Source organism: Salmo salar, chromosome 07 (assembly GCF_965601325.2).
Source record: "Salmo salar chromosome 07, fSalSal1, whole genome shotgun sequence".
NCBI classification, from domain to species: Eukaryota; Metazoa; Chordata; class Actinopteri; order Salmoniformes; family Salmonidae; genus Salmo; species Salmo salar.
Window position 1 is genome coordinate 25,521,534 of NC_138297.1, and position 19,785 is coordinate 25,541,318.

The 19,785-nt window shown below is 46.9% G+C and overlaps 1 protein-coding gene across 1 annotated transcript in view; it reads left to right on the top strand.

Moving 5' to 3' along the window:
• Positions 1–19,785, top strand: part of dnah2 (dynein, axonemal, heavy chain 2) — a 207,176-nt gene that overhangs the window by 40,740 nt on the left and 146,651 nt on the right. The window contains exons 12-20 of the mRNA XM_014206991.3: positions 2,860–2,989; positions 3,582–3,764; positions 6,256–6,470; positions 6,720–6,866; positions 9,318–9,474; positions 11,695–11,934; positions 13,513–13,701; positions 15,061–15,208; positions 16,475–16,667. Coding sequence (XP_014062466.3) covers positions 2,860–2,989; positions 3,582–3,764; positions 6,256–6,470; positions 6,720–6,866; positions 9,318–9,474; positions 11,695–11,934; positions 13,513–13,701; positions 15,061–15,208; positions 16,475–16,667 — 1,602 coding nt within the window. The remainder of the gene's footprint in view (positions 1–2,859; positions 2,990–3,581; positions 3,765–6,255; positions 6,471–6,719; positions 6,867–9,317; positions 9,475–11,694; positions 11,935–13,512; positions 13,702–15,060; positions 15,209–16,474; positions 16,668–19,785) is intronic.

Sequence of the window (19,785 nt, forward strand, 5' to 3'; positions counted from 1 at the left end):
TCCGTAATTGTATCTGTAAATTGACAGTTGATAGTAAGATCGGATCAGATTGTGAGGACAGACGCTGGAAGAGGAGAAGCAAGCACAGGGAGTGAATATTTAATAAATAACAGACATAAAACAAAACACGGACAGCGTCGGGACAGGGGAAACATTATGACATTAATGCTGACACAGGGATCAAACTGAGGAACAGACAGATATAGAGGAGGCAATCAATAAAGTGATGGAGTCCAGGTGAGTCCAATGAAGCACTGAGGTGCGTAACGATGGTGACAGGTGTGCGTAATTATGGGCAGCATGGGAGAGGGAGTGGGAGCAGGCGTGCCACAGATGATACTCGTGATCGAAATAAACTGTTTTCATATAACTAAGTAGATGTTGGCTAAATACATCCCTGCACGTTCTCACTGCAAAAAAACTGCAGATTAGGAGCAGAGGGGCGTCTGTGTGTGTGTGTCCTTAACCTGCAGCTGGCAGCCAAGTTTGCTGTCACTTAGTCCGAATGCGCATCATCGTTTCATATTTTTCCCTTGCCCCACTTGTTAAATATTATGCACATTGATAGCTTGATAGCAAACGTCTTCGCCATGTTATTTATCATAGCAGCATGCAGCAGCAATCTAAATGATGGGACCAAAAATATGCAAGGAAAACTGATCGGGTGAAATTATGAAGTTAGTAGATGGAGAAATACAGCTTCACTCTATCCAATCGGAGCAGCAGGATCAACGTACAGCCCGTCCTTCTCTTTACAGACAGCCAGTTGAGTAATTTAGACCACGTAGAACCTTGCACATGACTGACTAATGAGAAGGATGTGTGCTGGCACCTGATTTGTATTTATTTTTGGATCACGGATAATTACAAATATTTCTCGGATCATAATCGTATCCAGAAAATTGCCCATATCCGTTACGATTCTAGTTTTGTCCAACTACTCAGGAACACCCCTACCATTTGCCATTCAAGTGCATAGGCAACTAGGCCGGCTTCAGTGCATCACCCACCACTTTGCAATGAGCTGGAGGCAGTATGCATTTTGAGAACATATACTTAGTTGTTTGAAACCTGAACGTTTTACTACATATTATGAGGCATGTTTTACCTTGCTTCAAAGTAGTCTAGCCAAAATCAGACCATATTAGTGGAGGCAATTATTTTATAAAGACTTCCATATGCCAATTAAACCAGTAGCCTATTTCTGTCATGTTCTATTGGTTTCTTTCATTGTCCAGCAGCCAACGGCACAATCCTAGTCATATTAGCAACCGATGCTAGTTGTTGCATCTTTAGATCTCCCCTCTTTCTAAATTTCTACCGGATATTTTCATCTCGGTCACATGAAACCGCTAGCTTGACAACGTTTTCCCGATAACTGCATTATGGAATGAACATTCACACACAACCTACTGCCTTGTGCGCATTGCTCTGCATATAATGTGAATAATTAATCGTTTATCGACATTTTAAGCTAATTTGTTGCATCAGTTTTTTTATGTACCCTAGGCTACTGGTTGTATGAATTTGTTATCTATCGTCCCACAACTGTCTGTTTGGAACAGGCTGTTTCTTTCTCGCACAGAACAACAAGCTGACCAATAAAATATGTTAGCTTTTCTACTATGGGGGATAGTAGATTGACATAGTCTAGTGATATTGCTGTTCTTACTCGTCTTGTTGGCTGATCAAAAGTACATGTGGACAGGTATTCTAACATCTTCAAAGTGTACATTGGAATACAGTAAGAAGGACGTTGCATCCTGGAGTTGCATGTTCTGTGAAGATGAATTAGCATTATCGAAGATGTTATTTCTGTCATTCTGAGCACCGTGGGTGGACACCCTAATCAGGTTACGCACCCAATGCATATGGCTCCAGTGAATTTCTCAAATGTCCATTCAATTAAAATGCTGCTGGTCAATTATCCATTTTCCTAAAGGAAACCCTGGCCTATACACTTATAGCTGTGTCTGTTTTCCACACGCTAATTCCAAACTTGATGGTGTAGGAGTTGGATCAATGCTTGTCCAGACCCGGGACAGTACCCACCAACACCTCTCTGACACAGCATTAATAGATCGTTAGTATGTGTCTGACTGTCTTTTAGATGAATGACCCGGGCTGCGGTGACTACGATGCGTCCCAAATGACGCCCTATGCCCTACATAGGGTGCACAACTTTTTGACAAGAAGCTCAAATGTTGTGCATTATATAGGGGATAGTGTGCCATTTGGGACACAAGCCTATCTATGAGCGAAGAGGCCCCTATGGGCCAGGCCGATACAGGGTTGTACAGCAACGCCCAACGCCCCTTCTTGTCATTCAGAGTTTCGGTGACAGCAGCCTATTGGACTCCTCATCTGAATAACATGATTAGGGAAGGGGGAGGTGGGGGGGGGGGAGGAGGTGGGAGGGAGTGTGTGTGGATCCTCAGGGGACTATCCACCCCCCCCCCCCCCCCGCTGCCACCCCTCCACACCCCTGCGCCAGGGTAGCGGGGGTGTTGGGAACAGGGGCTGGCCAGGGGCTGATGTGTGTTTGATGTGGATGATGAATGGGGGTCGCTGGAGGTCGTGGGGTCGTAATGTTGTTGCCAAGACAGCTGGGCTTGTGTCAGGGGCAGCTGTTTCATAGCCACTCAGCACATTACTATTGGTCCAATCAATACTAGCCTACACCCTGTGGTGTGGGTGTGTGTGTCGGGGTGTGTGTGTGTGTGTGTGAGCGAGTTTTCGCTTACATGTGTGAGAAACTGTTTGATGTGTTGTGTGGGTCACCATTTCACCAAATCATCAATCATGTGTGTCTGTACATGTTTTACTGTGTGTGTGCTCGTGTGTGTGCGGTTTTGGTAGGTTCCGTGCGGGAGTGAAGGATCTGGAGGTGATGATGCAGAACCTGATCAGCACAGCGTTTGAGACGGTCAACACCGTGGAGGAGGGCGTTCAGCTGCTAGACATCTTCCAGCACCTGTCTGCCCGCGAGGTACACCACACACACACACACACACACACCACACACCTGCATTCATATGCCAATATACTTCCACACACACAACTCTACATTCATTAACCACACAGTAAAACCATGTGGACTGTATATGACTGCACATCTTTTTGTTACGATACGGCTGGCCAGCACAGAAGCCTATTTCTTTCTCCTAAATGGACCATGCAACATCGGGCCATTCTATCACTCTAATACTTGGGGAATAGCATTTTTCAACAATAGCAAGGCCTCTGTAGATTATTCATCCTCTGATGCCTTTTAAAGCTTAGGGTGGGTGTGTGTGTGCATGAGTGGTAAAGGACTTTCTCACGCTCAAACTACTTTATGTACTATCTGTGTGCCATTTCATAACAGAGATAAACACTGTCGAGTAAATGCACTCTCTCTCTGCCCTTCTGTCTCTGTCTTTCTCTCCCTCTCTCTCTCCCTCCCTCCCGCTCCCGCTCCCTCCCGCTCTCCCTCTCTCCCTCCCGCTCTCCCTCTCCCTCTCTCTCTCTCTCTCTCTCCCCCCTCCCTCCCTCTCTCTCTCTCTCTCTCCCCCCCTCCCTCCCTCCCCCTCTCTCTCCAGGCCATCAAGAGGACCATAGACAGGAAGACGGTAGATGTCTATGGTCTTTTTAATAAGGAACTCAACCTGGTCAACAAGGAGCTGAGTAAAAAGGTGTTCCACACCCCTGCCCACATGCCCCTCCACGCTGGACAGGCCCACTGGGCTAGAGCCCTGCGGCGACGCATAGAGAGACCCATGGAGGTGAGAGGAGGGGTAGGGCCAGAGGCTACACATGGTTACGGTCTACACCGTCATTGAGAAGGGGTGATCATTAAGATATTTGTTTTATCGAACTTCATTTGAACTATGAGGCCATAGGTCAAACCTTGCTTTAGGCCTTTGGAGGGGAAAAGTGTCACATTCAATGAGAGTGAGGTTACATTGGAAGAACGCCTACTGTGTCGGTAAACCCACAGAGAAGAGGTACTGTAAAGGGGAGACGGGTTATAGCAGGCCAAAGTACTGTATAAGGGAGATAGGGGTTATGGTAGCCCAGAGTACTGTATAGGGGAGACTGGGGTTATAGCAGGCCAAAGTACTGTATAAGGGAGATAGGGGTTATAGCAGGCCAAAGTACTGTATAGGGGAGACAGGGCTTATAGCAGGTCAAAGTACAGTATAGGGGAGACAGGGGTTATAGCAGGCCAAAGTACTGTATAGGGGAGACAGGGCTTATAGCAGGTCAAAGTACAGTATAGGGGAGACAGGGGTTATAGCAGGCCAAAGTACTGTATAAGGGAGATAGGGGTTATGGCAGCCCAAAGTACTGTATAAGGGAGACTGGGGTTATAGCAGGTCAAAGTACAGTATAGGGGAGACAGGGGTTATAGCAGGCCAAGGTACTGTATAGGGGAGACAGGGGTTATAGCAGGCCAAGGTACTGTATAGGGGAGACAGGGGTTATAGCAGGTCAAAGTACTGTATAGGGGAGACAGGGGTTATAGCAGGTCAAAGTACTGTATAGGGGAGACAGGGGTTATAGCAGGTCAAAGTACTGTATAGGGGAGACAGGGGTTATAGCAGGTCAAAGTACAGTATAGGGGAGACAGGGGTTATAGCAGGTCAAAGTACAGTATAGGGGAGACAGGGGTTATAGCAGGCCAAGGTACTGTATAAGGGAGACAGGGGTTATAGCAGGCCAAGGTACTGTATAGGGGAGACAGGGGTTATAGCAGGTCAAAGTACTGTATAGGGGAGACAGGGGTTATAGCAGGTCAAAGTACTGTATAGGGGAGACAGGGGTTATAGCAGGCCAAAGTACTGTATAGGGGAGACAGGGGTTATAGCAGGTCAAAGTACTGTATAGGGGAGACAGGGGTTATAGCAGGTCAAAGTACTGTATAGGGGAGACAGGGGTTATAGCAGGCCAAGGTACTGTATAGGGGAGACAGGGGTTATAGCAGGTCAAAGTACTGTATAGGGGAGACAGGGGTTATAGCAGGCCAAAGTACTGTATAGGGGAGACAGGGGTTATAGCAGGTCAAAGTACTATATAGGGGAGACAGGGGTTATAGCAGGTCAAAGTACTGTATAGGGGAGACAGGGGTTATAGCAGGTCAAAGTACTGTATAGGGGAGACAGGGGTTATAGCAGGCCAAGGTACTGTATAGGGGAGACAGGGGTTATAGCAGGCCAAGGTACTGTATAGGGGAGACAGGGGTTATAGCAGGCCAAAGTACTGTATAGGGGAGACAGGGGTTATAGCAGGCCAAAGTACTGTATAGGGGAGACAGGGGTTATAGCAGGTCAAAGTACAGTATAGGGGAGACAGGGGTTATAGCAGGCCAAGGTACTGTATAGGGGAGACAGGGGTTATAGCAGGCCAAAGTACTGTATAGGGGAGACAGGGGTTATAGCAGGCCAAAGTACAGTATAGGGGAGACAGGGGTTATAGCAGGCCAAGGTACAGTATAGGGGAGACAGGGGTTATAGCAGGCCAAGGTACTGTATAGGGGAGACAGGGGTTATAGCAGGCCAAAGCAATCCTCTGACATATGGAGATGAACCTTAATGAAGCCAGGCTCCAGTTCTCTGTAGTACTCTATGAGGAGTATTAGCTAGTTAGGGGTTGGAGCAGGCCTGGCTGCCCATCCAAAGGCCTATCATGGCAGGGGGCCAGTCCATTAAGTCCAGGGCACAGATTCATAAAGCATCTCAGAGTAGGAGTCCTACCGATCTATGATCAGGTCCTCCCAGACTGTCCATGTAATCTCATTCATTATCTGAATGGCCAAACTGATCCTCGATCAGATGGATAGGGGCGCAGACATGGCCTTGGCATCTGTGTGTTTTAAACACAGCCGTGTCTGCCTGGTCTCTTTGCTTACACAGAGCATATGGCTGGAAGGAACGGCTCTCTGTTGAAATGCATCTTTCTGGATACATTAGGCACCATAGAACAAAGGAGAACATTCATTCTACACACATAGGAATTTAATAAGTACTTTTTATCAAACATTTCTCCGTCAAGTAAGTGGTAGTGAGTGTGCAAGGATACAGAATATACAACAGAAGCACTATTCCTTAGCAACAGCATCCTGTTAACGTTGGAGACCCTTCCTGTCCATCTAAGGTCGGTTTTGATACAAGTTGCTATCTGCCTTTCTTAGCTCGTCTGTATGTCCCGTTGCTCCTTTTTTAAAACTCTTGTTGAATTACCGTGTGTGTGGTTTGAACCTCTCCCCTGCCGTAGGTGGTACAGTGTGCCCACTTCATGCCCCACATCGGCAGTGGAGAGGAGGTGTGTCTGGCGTACAGCCAGCTGGTCCAGACCCTGGATGAGTTGGTCCGGAGGGTCTTCTCTGAGTGGAGTCAGTCTCTGGACCGACAGAGTCTCAAGAGGCTGGACCAGCCACTCATGGTGCGCTGCAAGGAGAAACAGGGCATGCTGGACATCAACTTCGACAAGTGGGTTCATACCGGAGGACACACACACGCACACACACACACTCGGAAGATGGAGGAGAGTTTTAGGAGAGTTTTCGCAAACGCAGACAGGCGGTTAGAGGACGCGTCACAGCACACGTGGATATTCTCAGGCTCACACGCCCTACTGACATAAAGACGCACGCCGGGGACTCTCGCTCCCCTCGACACAAACACCTTCTGTATCAGACCTCAGTCATGTGAACACTCCCTGTCCTTGGTTGTGTGTAGGAACATGCTGCAGATGTTCAATGAGGTCCACTACTGGGAGCGTCTGCTGTTCGAGATCCCCCACTACGTCTCTGACGTCTACCAGAGGAGAGAGGAGCTCCGCAGCATGAGGGAGAGTGTCCTGCTGGTGGTACGAGACTACAACCGGTACAGACACACACACACGCAGGCACGCACACACACAGATGTACGCAGACGCGTACGAACGCACACACGCACACACGCGCGAGCGCACACACACGCTGTACCTAAGTCTCTCACATCCTTGCTCAGTACGAGGCAATTTGGACTTTAAGCCTCTGTATACACAGTGCCTGGGACCCTGCAAAGTTCAGCACACCCAACACTGCTTGAAACTGAACACACACACACACACACACTGCGAAACACTTCAGATTGAAGCACACTCAGAGTGGATGTGAATTAGCACGTGGCAGGCCATGCATAGCATAATGCTCACAACTTACTGTGAGAAGAGTCCTAGCCGTAGGTCAAGTGTGTGCATACTGCATCAACAAACTGTGTGTTAGTGTTTATCTATGTCCCTGTAATTAGGGTGTCCATCCACTCTGCCCAAACAAGCTTTGGTGATGAAATTTCACTTCATTATGTTATAAAATACATTTCACTAAGACAAATATGATTGTTCACATTCTGGATCGTTCAGTGGGGTCTTTCACTATCATATCATTAACATTATATCTAAAAAGTTGGATTTCGTCATCTAATACTTCTGCTAATGAACACCGAGCTCAGTCGACAGCGGTGCGCTTTCTCGCAGCGACTTATGAGGATTTTATACATTGTGGTCATTTGCAAAGTTGTTTCTGCTGGTCGCAAAAAGCCAAATGAACTGAGTGAAATGTAAAAGGCTTTGAAAATCAACAGCTTGTGGTACGCTCCGTGCCCCGTTGACATTTCACAGAGCTACGCTTGTTTTTGTGAGAAGTCTTCGAAAAAGAACAGGAATTTCACATTAATATGAAAAGCGTATACTAAAATATGAAAATACTACATGTCATGTCTCAAAATCGATATCAGTCTTACTTCTATATGGTTTTATGTCCTTCCGGATTCCAGAAGAAAGATGACAGTTTCAATGGTGAGCCTGTCAAGTAGCCTTAACTCTCTCACAGCATCCAGTCTAGTTGACACAGCATCCAGTCTAGTTGACACAGCATCCAACCTAGCTGACACAGCATCCAGTCTAATTGACACAGCATCCAGCCTAGCTGACACAGCATCCAGCCTAGTTGACACAGCATCCAGCCTAGTTGACACAGCATCCAACCTAGCTGACACAGAATCCAGCCTAGCTGACACAGCATCCAGTCTAATTGACACAGCATCCAGTCTAATTGACACAGCATCCAGCCTAGCTGACACAGCATCCAGCCTAGCTGACACAGCATCCAGCCTAGTTGACACAGCATCCAACCTAGCTGACACAGAATCCAGCCTAGCTGACACAGCATCCAGTCTAATTGACACAGCATCCAGTCTAATTGACACAGCATCCAGCCTAGCTGACACAGCATCCAGTCTAATTGACACAGCATCCAGCCTAGCTGACACAGCATCCAGCCTAGCTGACACAGCATCCAGTCTAGTTGACACAGCATCCAGTCTAATTGACACAGCATCCAGCCTAGTTGACACAGCATCCAGCCTAGCTGACACAGAATCCAGCCTAGCTGACACAGCATCCAGCCTAGTTGACACAGCATCCAGCCTAGTTGACACAGCATCCAGTCTAGTTGACACAGCATCCAGCCTAGCTGACACAGAATCCAGCCTAGTAGACACAGCATCCAGCCTAGCTGACACAGCATCCAGCCTAGTTGACACAGCATCCAGTCTAGTTGACACAGCATCCAGCCTAGCTGACACAGAATCCAGCCTAGTTGACACAGCATCCAGCCTAGCTGACACAGCATCCAGCCTAGCTGACACAGCATCCAGCCTAGCTGACACAGAATCCAGCCTAGTTGACACAGAATCCAGCCTAGTTGACACAGCATCCAGCCTAGCTGACACAGCATCCAGCCTAGTTGACACAGCATCCAGCCTAGTTGACACAGCATCCAGCCTAGTTGACACAGCATCCAGCCTAGCTGACACAGCATCCAGCCTAGTTGACACAGAATCCAGCCTAGTTGACACAGCATCCAGCCTAGCTGACACAGCATCCAGCCTAGTTGACACAGCATCCAGCCTAGTTGACACAGCATCCAGCCTAGTTGACACAGAATCCAGCCTAGCTGACACAGCATCCAGCCTAGTTGACACAGCATCCAGCCTAGCTGACACAGCATCCAGCGTAATAGCTTTTTTCCAGATTTCCGACCAGTATCTACACAGTTAACATTATTTTACCCATTGGTCAAAATATGCTTTTTTGATTGGACATCCTACTGTAATACAGTATTTAGTGACCCAGACTATTTCTGTTAAACAATACAGTGCAGGAAATGAATTGAAGAAAAGACCACCAATATTATCATGTTTATATAAACACTAATGTTTGGTCCGTGTGTGTGTCCTGCGTGTGTCTATACTGTATTTATGTGTGTGTGTGTGTGTGTGTGTGTGTGTCAGGATCATCGCGTCACTGTCTGCTGAAGAGCTGGGTTTGTTCCGGGAGCGAATCCGTTTCCTGGACAAGAAGATCCAGCCAGGTCTCTCCAAGCTGCTCTGGTCCTCTAAAGGAGCGTCCAGCTTCTTCATCAAAGACTGCAGGCTGCACGCCAGCAAGGTCAGGACACACCATGATAAAACACACACCGACTGATAGATCAGAGAAAGGGTGTAAAGTATTGGTCACCAACCTTGAGATGGATAGAGACGTTTTGCTGTCGGCTTTCTCTAGCCCTTTTGATCCATTATAAGCTTTTATAGGCCAGTTGAATCAAGTTTTAGCATGTTTGGCGGGAACAAAAACCTGCGTACTCTGATGCTCTCTCGGACCAGGGTTGGTAGCCAGTGGGTTAGAAGTACACTACTGTGCTGTGCTCCAGGGCCCAGGGTTTAGATGTGAAGCCGTAACCCATGTAGATACAGTACAGCAACAGGATGTGGGTTCATTTGGCTCCCTGCTTTTACAAACCACCTTCATCACACGCACACACGCACACACACACACACAGAGCACAGACTGTATCCCGTTGTCTTCCTTCTGCGGTCAGCATTTTCTAGACCAATAAACATCTGAATCTGGGAAACAAATTCAGCAGAATTCAGCCGCTAGCAGAAAACAGCAGACACTGACACAAAAACACCCAGCCAGGCTGGCCGCAGTTCAATTTAAGCCATGATGCATGGAGTGTTATGAGGCATTACTGTTGGATCCAATGCACAGAGGGCTGTGTGTGATGGACTGTATGTGCTTTTGTGTGTGTGCGTGTGCGTGCGTGCGTGCGTGCGTGTGTGCGTGTGTATGCGCGTAATAGACTCAGAGGGCTTCTATTCTCCTCAACCACCGGGATCAAATGATCTCCAGAGGGAAAAGAAGGAGTGAGGAGGGATAGACGGGAAGGTGGAGAGGGGTGATAGAGTATAAATACACATAACCCTCCTGCGTTTCATTTTTATTCCATTCCAATGCCATATAAGGCTGCATTATAAAACAGGGGGATGGTTGTTTGATTCATGGGTAATTGTATAGTAAGCGATACAGGACACAGGAGAGTTGCAGTGAATAGCCTGGTTTCAGATCAGTTTGTGCTGTCTTGCCAACAGCAATGCCCATAGGAGTTGTCAAGACAGCACAAACAGACCTGGGACCAGGCTAGGTTCGGGGTGTAATGCTGAAATACTAGCTGTAGTATAATGAATGCTTTGCCAACGTTATGGAGTTGCATTGTATTGGATGCTAAGTTACACTACGATGCTTGATAATGAATGATAATGAATGCCTTGCCAACATTGTATTGGATGCTACGATGCTAAGCTACGGTACGATGCTACAGTGCTACAGTATAATAATGAGTGCCTTGGCTTCCAGAGAGACAGTATGGGGGCTCAGTGTTCAAGACAGGTTGAGCAGCAGCAGCATGCGTAATGAACACTAACACTCATTGGCAAGGATTCATGCCACCGCAACACGCCCCTCTCCCCTGTCTCCCCTCTCTCTCAAGGGGTTTAAGATCAGGTTTGCGTCGAGCCAATGTCAAGATCTGTCGAGCCCAAAGTCAAAAACTCAGTGAGCGCTGTCTTCCGTGTTGTAGGTAGGTAGATGGGGAGAGAGGGTGTGAGAGGGAGAGTGAGCGAGAGGAAGAGAGCTCTGAACTGACTCAGAACAGCCCCCCCATCCCTATTATCCTCCCTCCCTCCACCCCGCTCCCCTCTCTCTCTCTCTCTCTCTCTCTCTCTCTCTCTCTCTCTCTCTCTCTCTCTCTCAGAGGATTATTCTGCGCGGCAGGCCTTATCCCCATGAAAGCCGTAAAATCCGGAGATCGGCGCTAGGATCTGGAGTTCTGAGTGAGAGACGGATTTGCTCTCCGTCTGAATTAGGTCCGGCTGCCGAGGCAATATGAGAGAGCCAGTCATCTCCGCAGCTCCCCTCCTCTTCTCTCTTCCACAAATTGAAAAGGAAACTGCTGGATGTATGTTCTATTCTGTTTGGCCACAGCCTGATGCTGTCATGATAAGACCTGTCTCTGGTAATTCAAACCAGAAGAGTTAGTGTTGGTGGAAATGGTGGAGCGTGATTCCTATGTAATAAAGCTCGCCTGCTTCGATCCTAGAAGTGAAGCGGGGGATGGAAAGGGACACTGCTGGGAAAGTACCATGGGTTCTGTATTCATCCATCTTTCCCCAGTTGGTTCTATTCCTCTTTATCTCCTCTCCTCTCCTCTCCTCTCCTCTCCTCTCCTCTCCTCTCCTCTCCTCTCCTCTCCTCTCCTCTCCTCTCCTCTCCTCTCCTCTCCTCCAAATTAACCATCACACACCTAACCTCCTCTCCCCTCCCTATCAGATCCAGCTCATCGTGGATGAGTACAAGGCAGCCAACCTGGCCATCTCCCGTCAGTGTGGTCTGATCAGTGAGCTGCTGCTTGTGCGTGTGGATGGGAAGACAGTGTACAGGGACCTGGAGTTTGAGGGGGACCAGCAGGCCCACCAGCAAGCCCAGCTCCAGCGGCTCCACTCAGCACACCAGGACATCGTAGCCATCATGTCCCGGGTCTACGAGACCTTCCGCACAGACGGACCAGAGGTGTGTGGTGTAGTGATGCGCGGGTTGAATCGGTTATATCTGCGGGACGGGTGGGCTTAGGGTCATTAAATATTGTGTGGGTGAAGGGCGGGTTGACTAAAGAGAAAACAATACCTTAAAATTTTTTATAAATGTATCGTTCATGTGCAATTTATATCTATAGGCTACATTGAGGTTTTTCTTTCATGATTTTAGGTTATCTGGCATTCGTGCATAAGCCTAAGCTTTAGGGCCTGACTGTACGGACGCCAAATAGCCTACAGCCAATTATCAAACGTTTTTGGAAACGGGCAGAAAAAGTTCACGTCGATCCACTGAGGCAAAAAGGACAATGTCGGAGTTTAATTCAGTAAGAGAAAAGCTGTGAAATGGAGAGTTGAAGATGTTTGGGAAAGATTTGGTGAAGTGGTAAACTAGGACGATGGCAGTGCCCGGCTATGTTATGTGTGATGTTGTGCGGCGCCATACAAATTCGCCAGTCACAAGACGAGGACTTCAAATAGGCCTACGGCACGTCAAGGGAACTGCAGCCTACTGTTCAGATGGGTTAAATGGAAACTGAAATCAGGACACTGACTGTAGGTCTATAACCTCTCACATAGCCTAAATATGAACTCCTGCAGAACTAAGCATTTCTCGCAGTATAATGACACACCAAATATAGACTACATTTTGACTCGGGAACAGGAGTGGAGAAATATGATTGATTTCTTTCAGCATCTTGAGAGAATTCGAATGCATAGTTAGATACAGTCTGTAGAGGTGCTATCAGCATCATTAAAGCTGATCGTATTTCAACCGCAATAAAATATGCATCCAAGCCGAACTGAAATCTTAACTGAAACATGTTGGGTCGTTTTCACAGGTTTCTATTTCCCTACAGGTCAGACTGATGCTTTTGGACACTTTGCACAGGAAATATTTCCAGTTTTGTTGAGTTATTTCATTTTGACAAAGAAAAAATGACCGCTGTCGATTTATGACATTATTCTGATGAACAAGGGCTTGTTTAGTCTTCTAGGGCAACATATAGGCTAATGCCAGAAGAGAAGCTGCGTGTATCCAATTATAGACAAGTTGACTAACAAATAGCCTGCCAACATTTCTGAAATTATAAACAGAAGCTTCTAAATCAGGCCCCAAAAAATCCTGCACCCCCTGTCAGGAAATCATTCTGCCGTCTCTGACTGTAGCCTACAGCGCATTTTCTATATTAGTGGGTTAGGGTCAGATTTTATCACATAGTCGGGCGGATTGTGTGTGTGTGTGTGTGTGTGCGTGTGCGTGTGCGTGTGGGAGGGTACCTATTCCTTGCTAGTTTTTGCTTCCCTACTTTTTGTGCTAATTTGTACTCACAAATAGTGGCTAGCAAGATACAATTATGGGGTAATTTCATTATAGAAAATGAAAACTGTTCATCTAGAAAATCACTTCATTTAGAACTTCACCTGTGGAACAAATTATGAATAGATGACATTAAGTGGTTGAGTGAATGTATGATGGACAGATAATAGTAGGTGTGTGTGTGTGTGTGTGTGTGTGTGTGTGTGTGTGTGTGTGTGTGTGTGTGTGTCCCAGGTCCAGCAGCACTGGGTTGTGTACACGGAGAAGATGGACAGCATGGTGGAGGAGGCACTACGTCTCAACATCAAGTGGTCCTTACAGGAGCTGTCCAAGGCCATCAACGGAGACAGCAAGACTTCCCCCAACCCCCTCTTCAGGGTGCAGGTGGTACTACGCCAGGAGGCCCCTGGGGCCACCTCACAGGTAAAGGGACACACAGGTCACACGCGCGCACACAAACAGAGAAACATGCATTGCCCACACACACTCAATCACTCAATCACATACACACACACACACAGTTTTTAACACTCATGTATATGCATTGCAGATTGTAATAGACTTCCAAGCAGTTCTCGAGACATATATTTTGTTCACGTACACACTTACCAGGGATTCTAGCAATATTACTCCTACTCGTACTAACCTCGGTTTGAAGGCGAACAATGTTATCCATTCTCAGTGTAGGATGCCATGTGATTTTGTAGCATTTCCAAGGTCTGAGTCACAGTGAGAGACACAGCCAGACAGGTCGTCAACTCGGCCCTATTTAGAATACAATGGAAGAGAACATCCTTTGTCCTTGTCTAACAGACGCAGAGCTCTACGCAGCGCAAGTTATTTTACGTATTAAGATAGCATTATAAATCAAAACAGAACACCAAGAGTCTCCCTTGCTCTCTCCCTCTTTCTCTCTTTTTCTCTCTCCCTCCCTCTCTCCCTCTTTTACTCTCCCTCTTTCTCCCTCTCTCTCTCCCTCTTTCTCTCTCTCTCGCGCTTTCTCCCTCTCTCTCTCCCTCTTTCTCTCTCTCTCGCACTCTCTCCCTCTCTCTCTCCCTCTTTCTCCCTCTCTCTCTCTCCCTCTTTCTCTCTCCCTCTTTCTCCCTCTCTCTCCCTCTCTCTCTCTCTCTCCCTCTTTTTCTCTCTCCCTCTCTCTTTTTCTCTCTCTCCCTCCCTCTCTCCCTCTTTTACTCTCCCTCTTTCTCCCTCTCTCTCTCCCTCTTTCTCTCTCTCGCACTCTCTCCCTCTTTCTCTCTCTCCCTCTTTCTCTCTCTTTCTCTCTCCCTCTCTCTCTTTCTCTCTCTCTCTCCCTCTCTCTCCCTCTCTCTCTCCCTCTCTCTCTCTCCCTCTCTCTCTCCCTCTCCTTCTCGCACTCCTCTCTCTCCACACTTTATAAATCAGCCGTGACAAATGATTTATGCTTTGTGTATGTACAATATCTGCATCGTTGATAGGCTAGGAGGGTGTGGTTCAGAAAGCATGAACCTTTTGGTATTCTTTATACAGGAGGATTAATTTATGTTATTACAAATAAAAAAGATTAAAGTCATATTTTATAAAAAAGGAATGTAGAGTTTTGGGGAAAATGATAGCAGGAGAGCTCGTTGGGTCTTTAAGCCTAGAGGCAAAAATTATTGGTGTGTGTGTGTGTGTGTGTGTGTGTGTGTGTGTGTGTGTGTGTGTGTGTGTGTGTGTGTGTGTGTGTGTGTGTGTGTGTGTGTGTGTGTGTGTGTGTGTGTGTGTGTGTGTGTGTGTGTGTGTGTGTGTGTGTGTGTCCAACAGGTGGAGTTCTCCCCCACTCTACAGAAACTGGCTCAGATCGTGAACAACATCAGTTGTCAGCTGATCGGCACCATCTCTGTGTTCAAACGCCTCCCGGACCTCCTCACACGCAGACGCTCACAGAGGAAACCTGTACGCTGCATCATAGGTAACAGACCTCACACGCAGACAGAGGTTAGAGACCCCTCTCGCTGTTCCACGCCTCCTCCTCCTCGACCCATCCTTATGTTCAGTTCTCTTTATTTTCACTTCTGACCCCTCACCTCTCCTCCACTCTCCTCACCTCACCCCGTCCGTCTTTCATTTCTCACTCCTTCTCTTCACCATATCCTCTTTTCTCTCCTACTCTTCATTTGCACTCCATCCCACTTTTACTCCTCACCCCTCACTTCACCCCCCCCCGTCCATTTATCCTCACTCCTCTTCACGCCACGCTCTTGTTACCATACCTCCTCCTCTTCATCCACTGCTCCTTCACCCTGACCTTATTCTCTCCCTCCATTCTAACCCCATTCCCCTCCTACCATTCTCTTCATCCTATCCTCATCTGTCCATTTTAAGCAGCTCTCCCGTCAGCTGTCTCCGGGTTTGATTGACAGCTGGTCGTCCACAGGGAGTATCTAGGCTTTGGCTTTAATCAAACAGTCAGGAGATGGTGGACTGGAGCAGGTCAGAGGTAGCCCCTCTCCATAGCTCTGTGTGTGTGTGTGTGTGTGTGTGTGTGTGTGTGTGTGTGTGTGTGTGTGTGTGTGTGTGTGTGTGTGTGTGTGTGTGTGTGTGTGTGTGTGTGTGTGTGTGTGTGTGTGTGTGTGTGTGTTTGTCTCTATCGAGGGGGAATGCTCTTACAGCTACTGCTGTTAGCTCCTGAAACCCAATCAGCATAGTGTAGTTGATCCCTAGTGACACGCGCCGGGCTGTTAAACATGTTCACTCATGAAAAGCCTTTTCTAACACGTGTAAGTGCCTGTTACAATGTGTCAAAGGTGTGTCAACTCACTGTATTTAACTACGAATGTGTGGAAGCATGCACTATGTAGTCGAGTGTACAGTTACTGTATGTATCTACCATATGGTGAGCTTGTGGTAGAAGGTGCCCCTATCCACAGATCTCGGATCAGGTCAACATATTCCAAGTTACAACCATAACCGTCGTCATTGATTTATCCAGGCATGTCTCATTGAGATAAAAATCTATTTGGCCAGAGAGGATCGACCGAATACAAAAATATCTGTATCAGTTCGGGGCTTCTACTTACTCCATATGGAATCCTCTCTGTCTCTCTCTCTCTCTCTCTCTTTCTCTCCCTCCCCAGAGCAGGATAAGGACAATTCAATAATAACTGATCCTAGAAATATAATTTGCTTTGGCCTATTTTATATGGTAATTCCCCTTTCTCTCCTTCTCTAACCCCAGAACAAGATGAGGAGATCGGTAAGATTCAGGCAGCGGTAGCAGCAGGAATGACGGCCAACGCAGGCCACCTGCAGGCTTACCTGAAGACCTGGGACAAACACAGAGAGATCTGGGAGATCAACAAGGACCCCTTCATCAGGAGATACCAGCGTCTCAACCCCCCCGTGTCCTCGTTCGACGCCGACATCGCCAGGTTTGACCCTCTAACAGCTGTGGGGGGGGGGGGGGGGTGTTGCCAGATCGGTGTTTTCTTTAGCTTTAGCGAGCTCTGTTGTTCACTGGAATGAGTTACGGTGGTGTTGGCTAAAATAAGAACAGATCTGGCGAACAGGTCATCTACCTCAACAGGGTTGGAAGGTTAGAAGTCACAGATCTAGGATCAGCTTAAGCTACAGAACGGACCTAAGATACATAGCCGCGGGAAGATGTTTTGATACAATACCTAATGTGATCAGTAGCCTAAGCATAGGACAAGATTCAGTAATAGTAGTCACTGCAGGCTAAAGTAAATTAAAATCAATTTACCAAAATGATATAATTACTCTTATCTATACAGAAATAAATAAAACCATTCTCAGCAATAGAGGATCATTGGCTTCTTTCAAATCACAAATCTGTTGGCCTATATGCCTAGCAGCCTGTAATTTGGGCTGCTTGCTTGGCAATAGGCCTAGCTGGGGATACATAGTCAGCTGGACAACTGAAGTAATTCAACTGAAACGTATCTACCGCATTTAATCAACCTGAAACATCCACAGCACCCAGGGGGTTAACTGCCTTACTCAGTGGTGGAACAACAGATTTTTACTTTGTCAGCTCAGGGATTTGATCCAGCTACCTTTCAGTTACTGGCCCAACACTCTAACCACTAGGCTACCTGCCTAGTGTGATGTCAGTGAAAAGCAATGCATCTATAATATGTGTGAAGATAATGTGTCTTGAGTATCATTTGAAATGTTGAGACAAGAAGAAGGGAAGGCGAGGAGAGGGGAGGGGTGGGTGGCCAAGACATTGGATCTTCTCTCTCCAGAATGCGCTCAGTTCCCCAGAATGTGCTTAGCTGTCTCCCACCAATTCTTGTGCATTCATAGTTTTTTATTGTGTTAATTGTTTGACCTTTGATTGCTTATTTTGGATGAATTCCCCATTACATATCCTGAGTGTTCGAAACATTAGGAATACCTTGACATAGACCAGGGGAATCCAGGTGAAAGCTGTGATCCCTTATTGATGTCACTTGTTAAATCCACTTCAATCAGTGTAGATCAGCGGTTCCCAAACTAGAGGTGGCGCCTTGACCCAGGCCGCACCTGACCGTTGCACTTGAGTCATTCCCACAGTGAATGGCTAAGCCTGCTACGTTATGAAACCACACGCTATTGCAGTGACTTTGATATTACCGGCCACAACTGATATGGTGAAAAACAATGTGTGGGGAGGCAGAGGCACAGAAACTCACATCGATACCTTTAACAGATAACACTGTGAAACTAAGAATTGATGCTGTAGCTAACAATCAAGAGGACACTGACTGAACCACTCGAATTCCTCACCTTATGCCCTCCAAATGGACGTTAGCTGTGAGGGCCGAGATGCCCGTGCATTGACTTTTGTTCTCTGTACATGTCGGGGGATGCTATTCACCAGGACATATTGTTCTGTCTCACGATTCCCGAGCCTGAAACGGCATAGGGGATGTTCAGTGTGCTGCGTGGCTGTATTTGCGAAAAACAGATTCCATGGGATCAAATGGTGGGCTTTTGCACAGATGGGGCTCCATCTATCATGGGACGGCGGGCAGGCCTCTGTACTCTAGTTATGAATGTATCTCCCTCTGCCATATGGACTCATTTTATGATACACCCACTGAGCTAGAATGGATACACCGAGAGCAACTGGTGGGCAAAAAAGCTGAGCGCAGAACTCGGAGATGCGCGGCAGGTAACTTTGATTGTTAACTACATCACGCCCGCCTGTTCGCAAAACTATGTGGAGGCATGGGATCAGAGCAGGACGATGTTCTATTTCACAACAAGGCTTGGTGGTTATTGAGGGGGAGTGTTGGAAATATGTTTTTAATTGGGAGAAGAACTGTTGTGTAAAAAACTGTCTCCGTGCCTATGTAACAGACATTTGGGAAACTGAACGAACCGAACTCAAGCATGCAGGGTAAATACAAAAAAATGATACAGATGAGTGACCGAATCAGCGAAATCCATTTGAATGTGATACAGGCTCAGTTGACATGCCGGTAAGTGAAACCGAACAGCTGATGGAGCTGTCATGTGACTGAATGCTGCAGACAGCGCATTCACGTGTCATTATGGAAGAGTTTTGGTCCCTCCGAGCATTAAAACACATGGTACGCTGATTCAGTGCTCTCGTCTGCATTCAAATAAATATCGATCCAGGTTGGAGGTGACAGGAGAGATGAGGTGCACACTGTCGACCACGCCCCCTGACTTTGAGAAGCTCCGACGCGACATGCATCAACCATCTCATTAGTGGTGGTGAGATAAGAGAAATGATTTCAGACTCATTTGCAATTGACTATAATAGCCCCACATTAAATGTATATGATGGTGAGTTGAGAATACAATCAGAAATACTGTTAGAATGTTTTGAAATTGACTGCCATAGCCCCAATTAAAAAAGTAAACATTGGCTGTTTATTTACATCATTTTTTTTTTTACATGATTGTGGTCGCGAGAATTTTCGGATATCAAAATGGGGTTGCAGGCCGTAAAGGTTTGGGAACCACTGGTGTTGACAAAGGGGAGGAGACAGGTTAAAGAAGGATTTTTAAGCCTTGAGACAATTGAGACATGGATTGTGTATGTGTGTGTCATTCAGAGGGTGAATGGGCAAGACAAAAGATCTAAGTGCCTTTGAACGGGGTGTGGTAGTAGGTGCCAGGCGCACCGGTTTGTGTCAAGAATTGCAACGCTGCTGGGGTTTTCATGCTTGACCGTTTCCTGTGTGTATCAAGAATGGTCCACCACCCAAAGGACATCCAGCCAACTTGACACAGCTGTGGGAAGCATTAGAGTCAACATGGGACAGCATCCCTGTTGAATGCTTTCAACACCTTGTAGAGTCCATATCTCAACGAATTGAAACCGTTCTGAGGGCAAAAGGGGTGCGACTCAATATTAGGAAGGTGTTCTTAATGTTTTGTACACTCAGTGTATGTCACCAGTAGTACATTTACTGTTAATCCTCATCATTTGGTTACATACATTTATGTTAATGCATGGATTAATTAGGCCTACAGTCACGTTGCTACACATGTGAGAAACAAGTTTGGGTT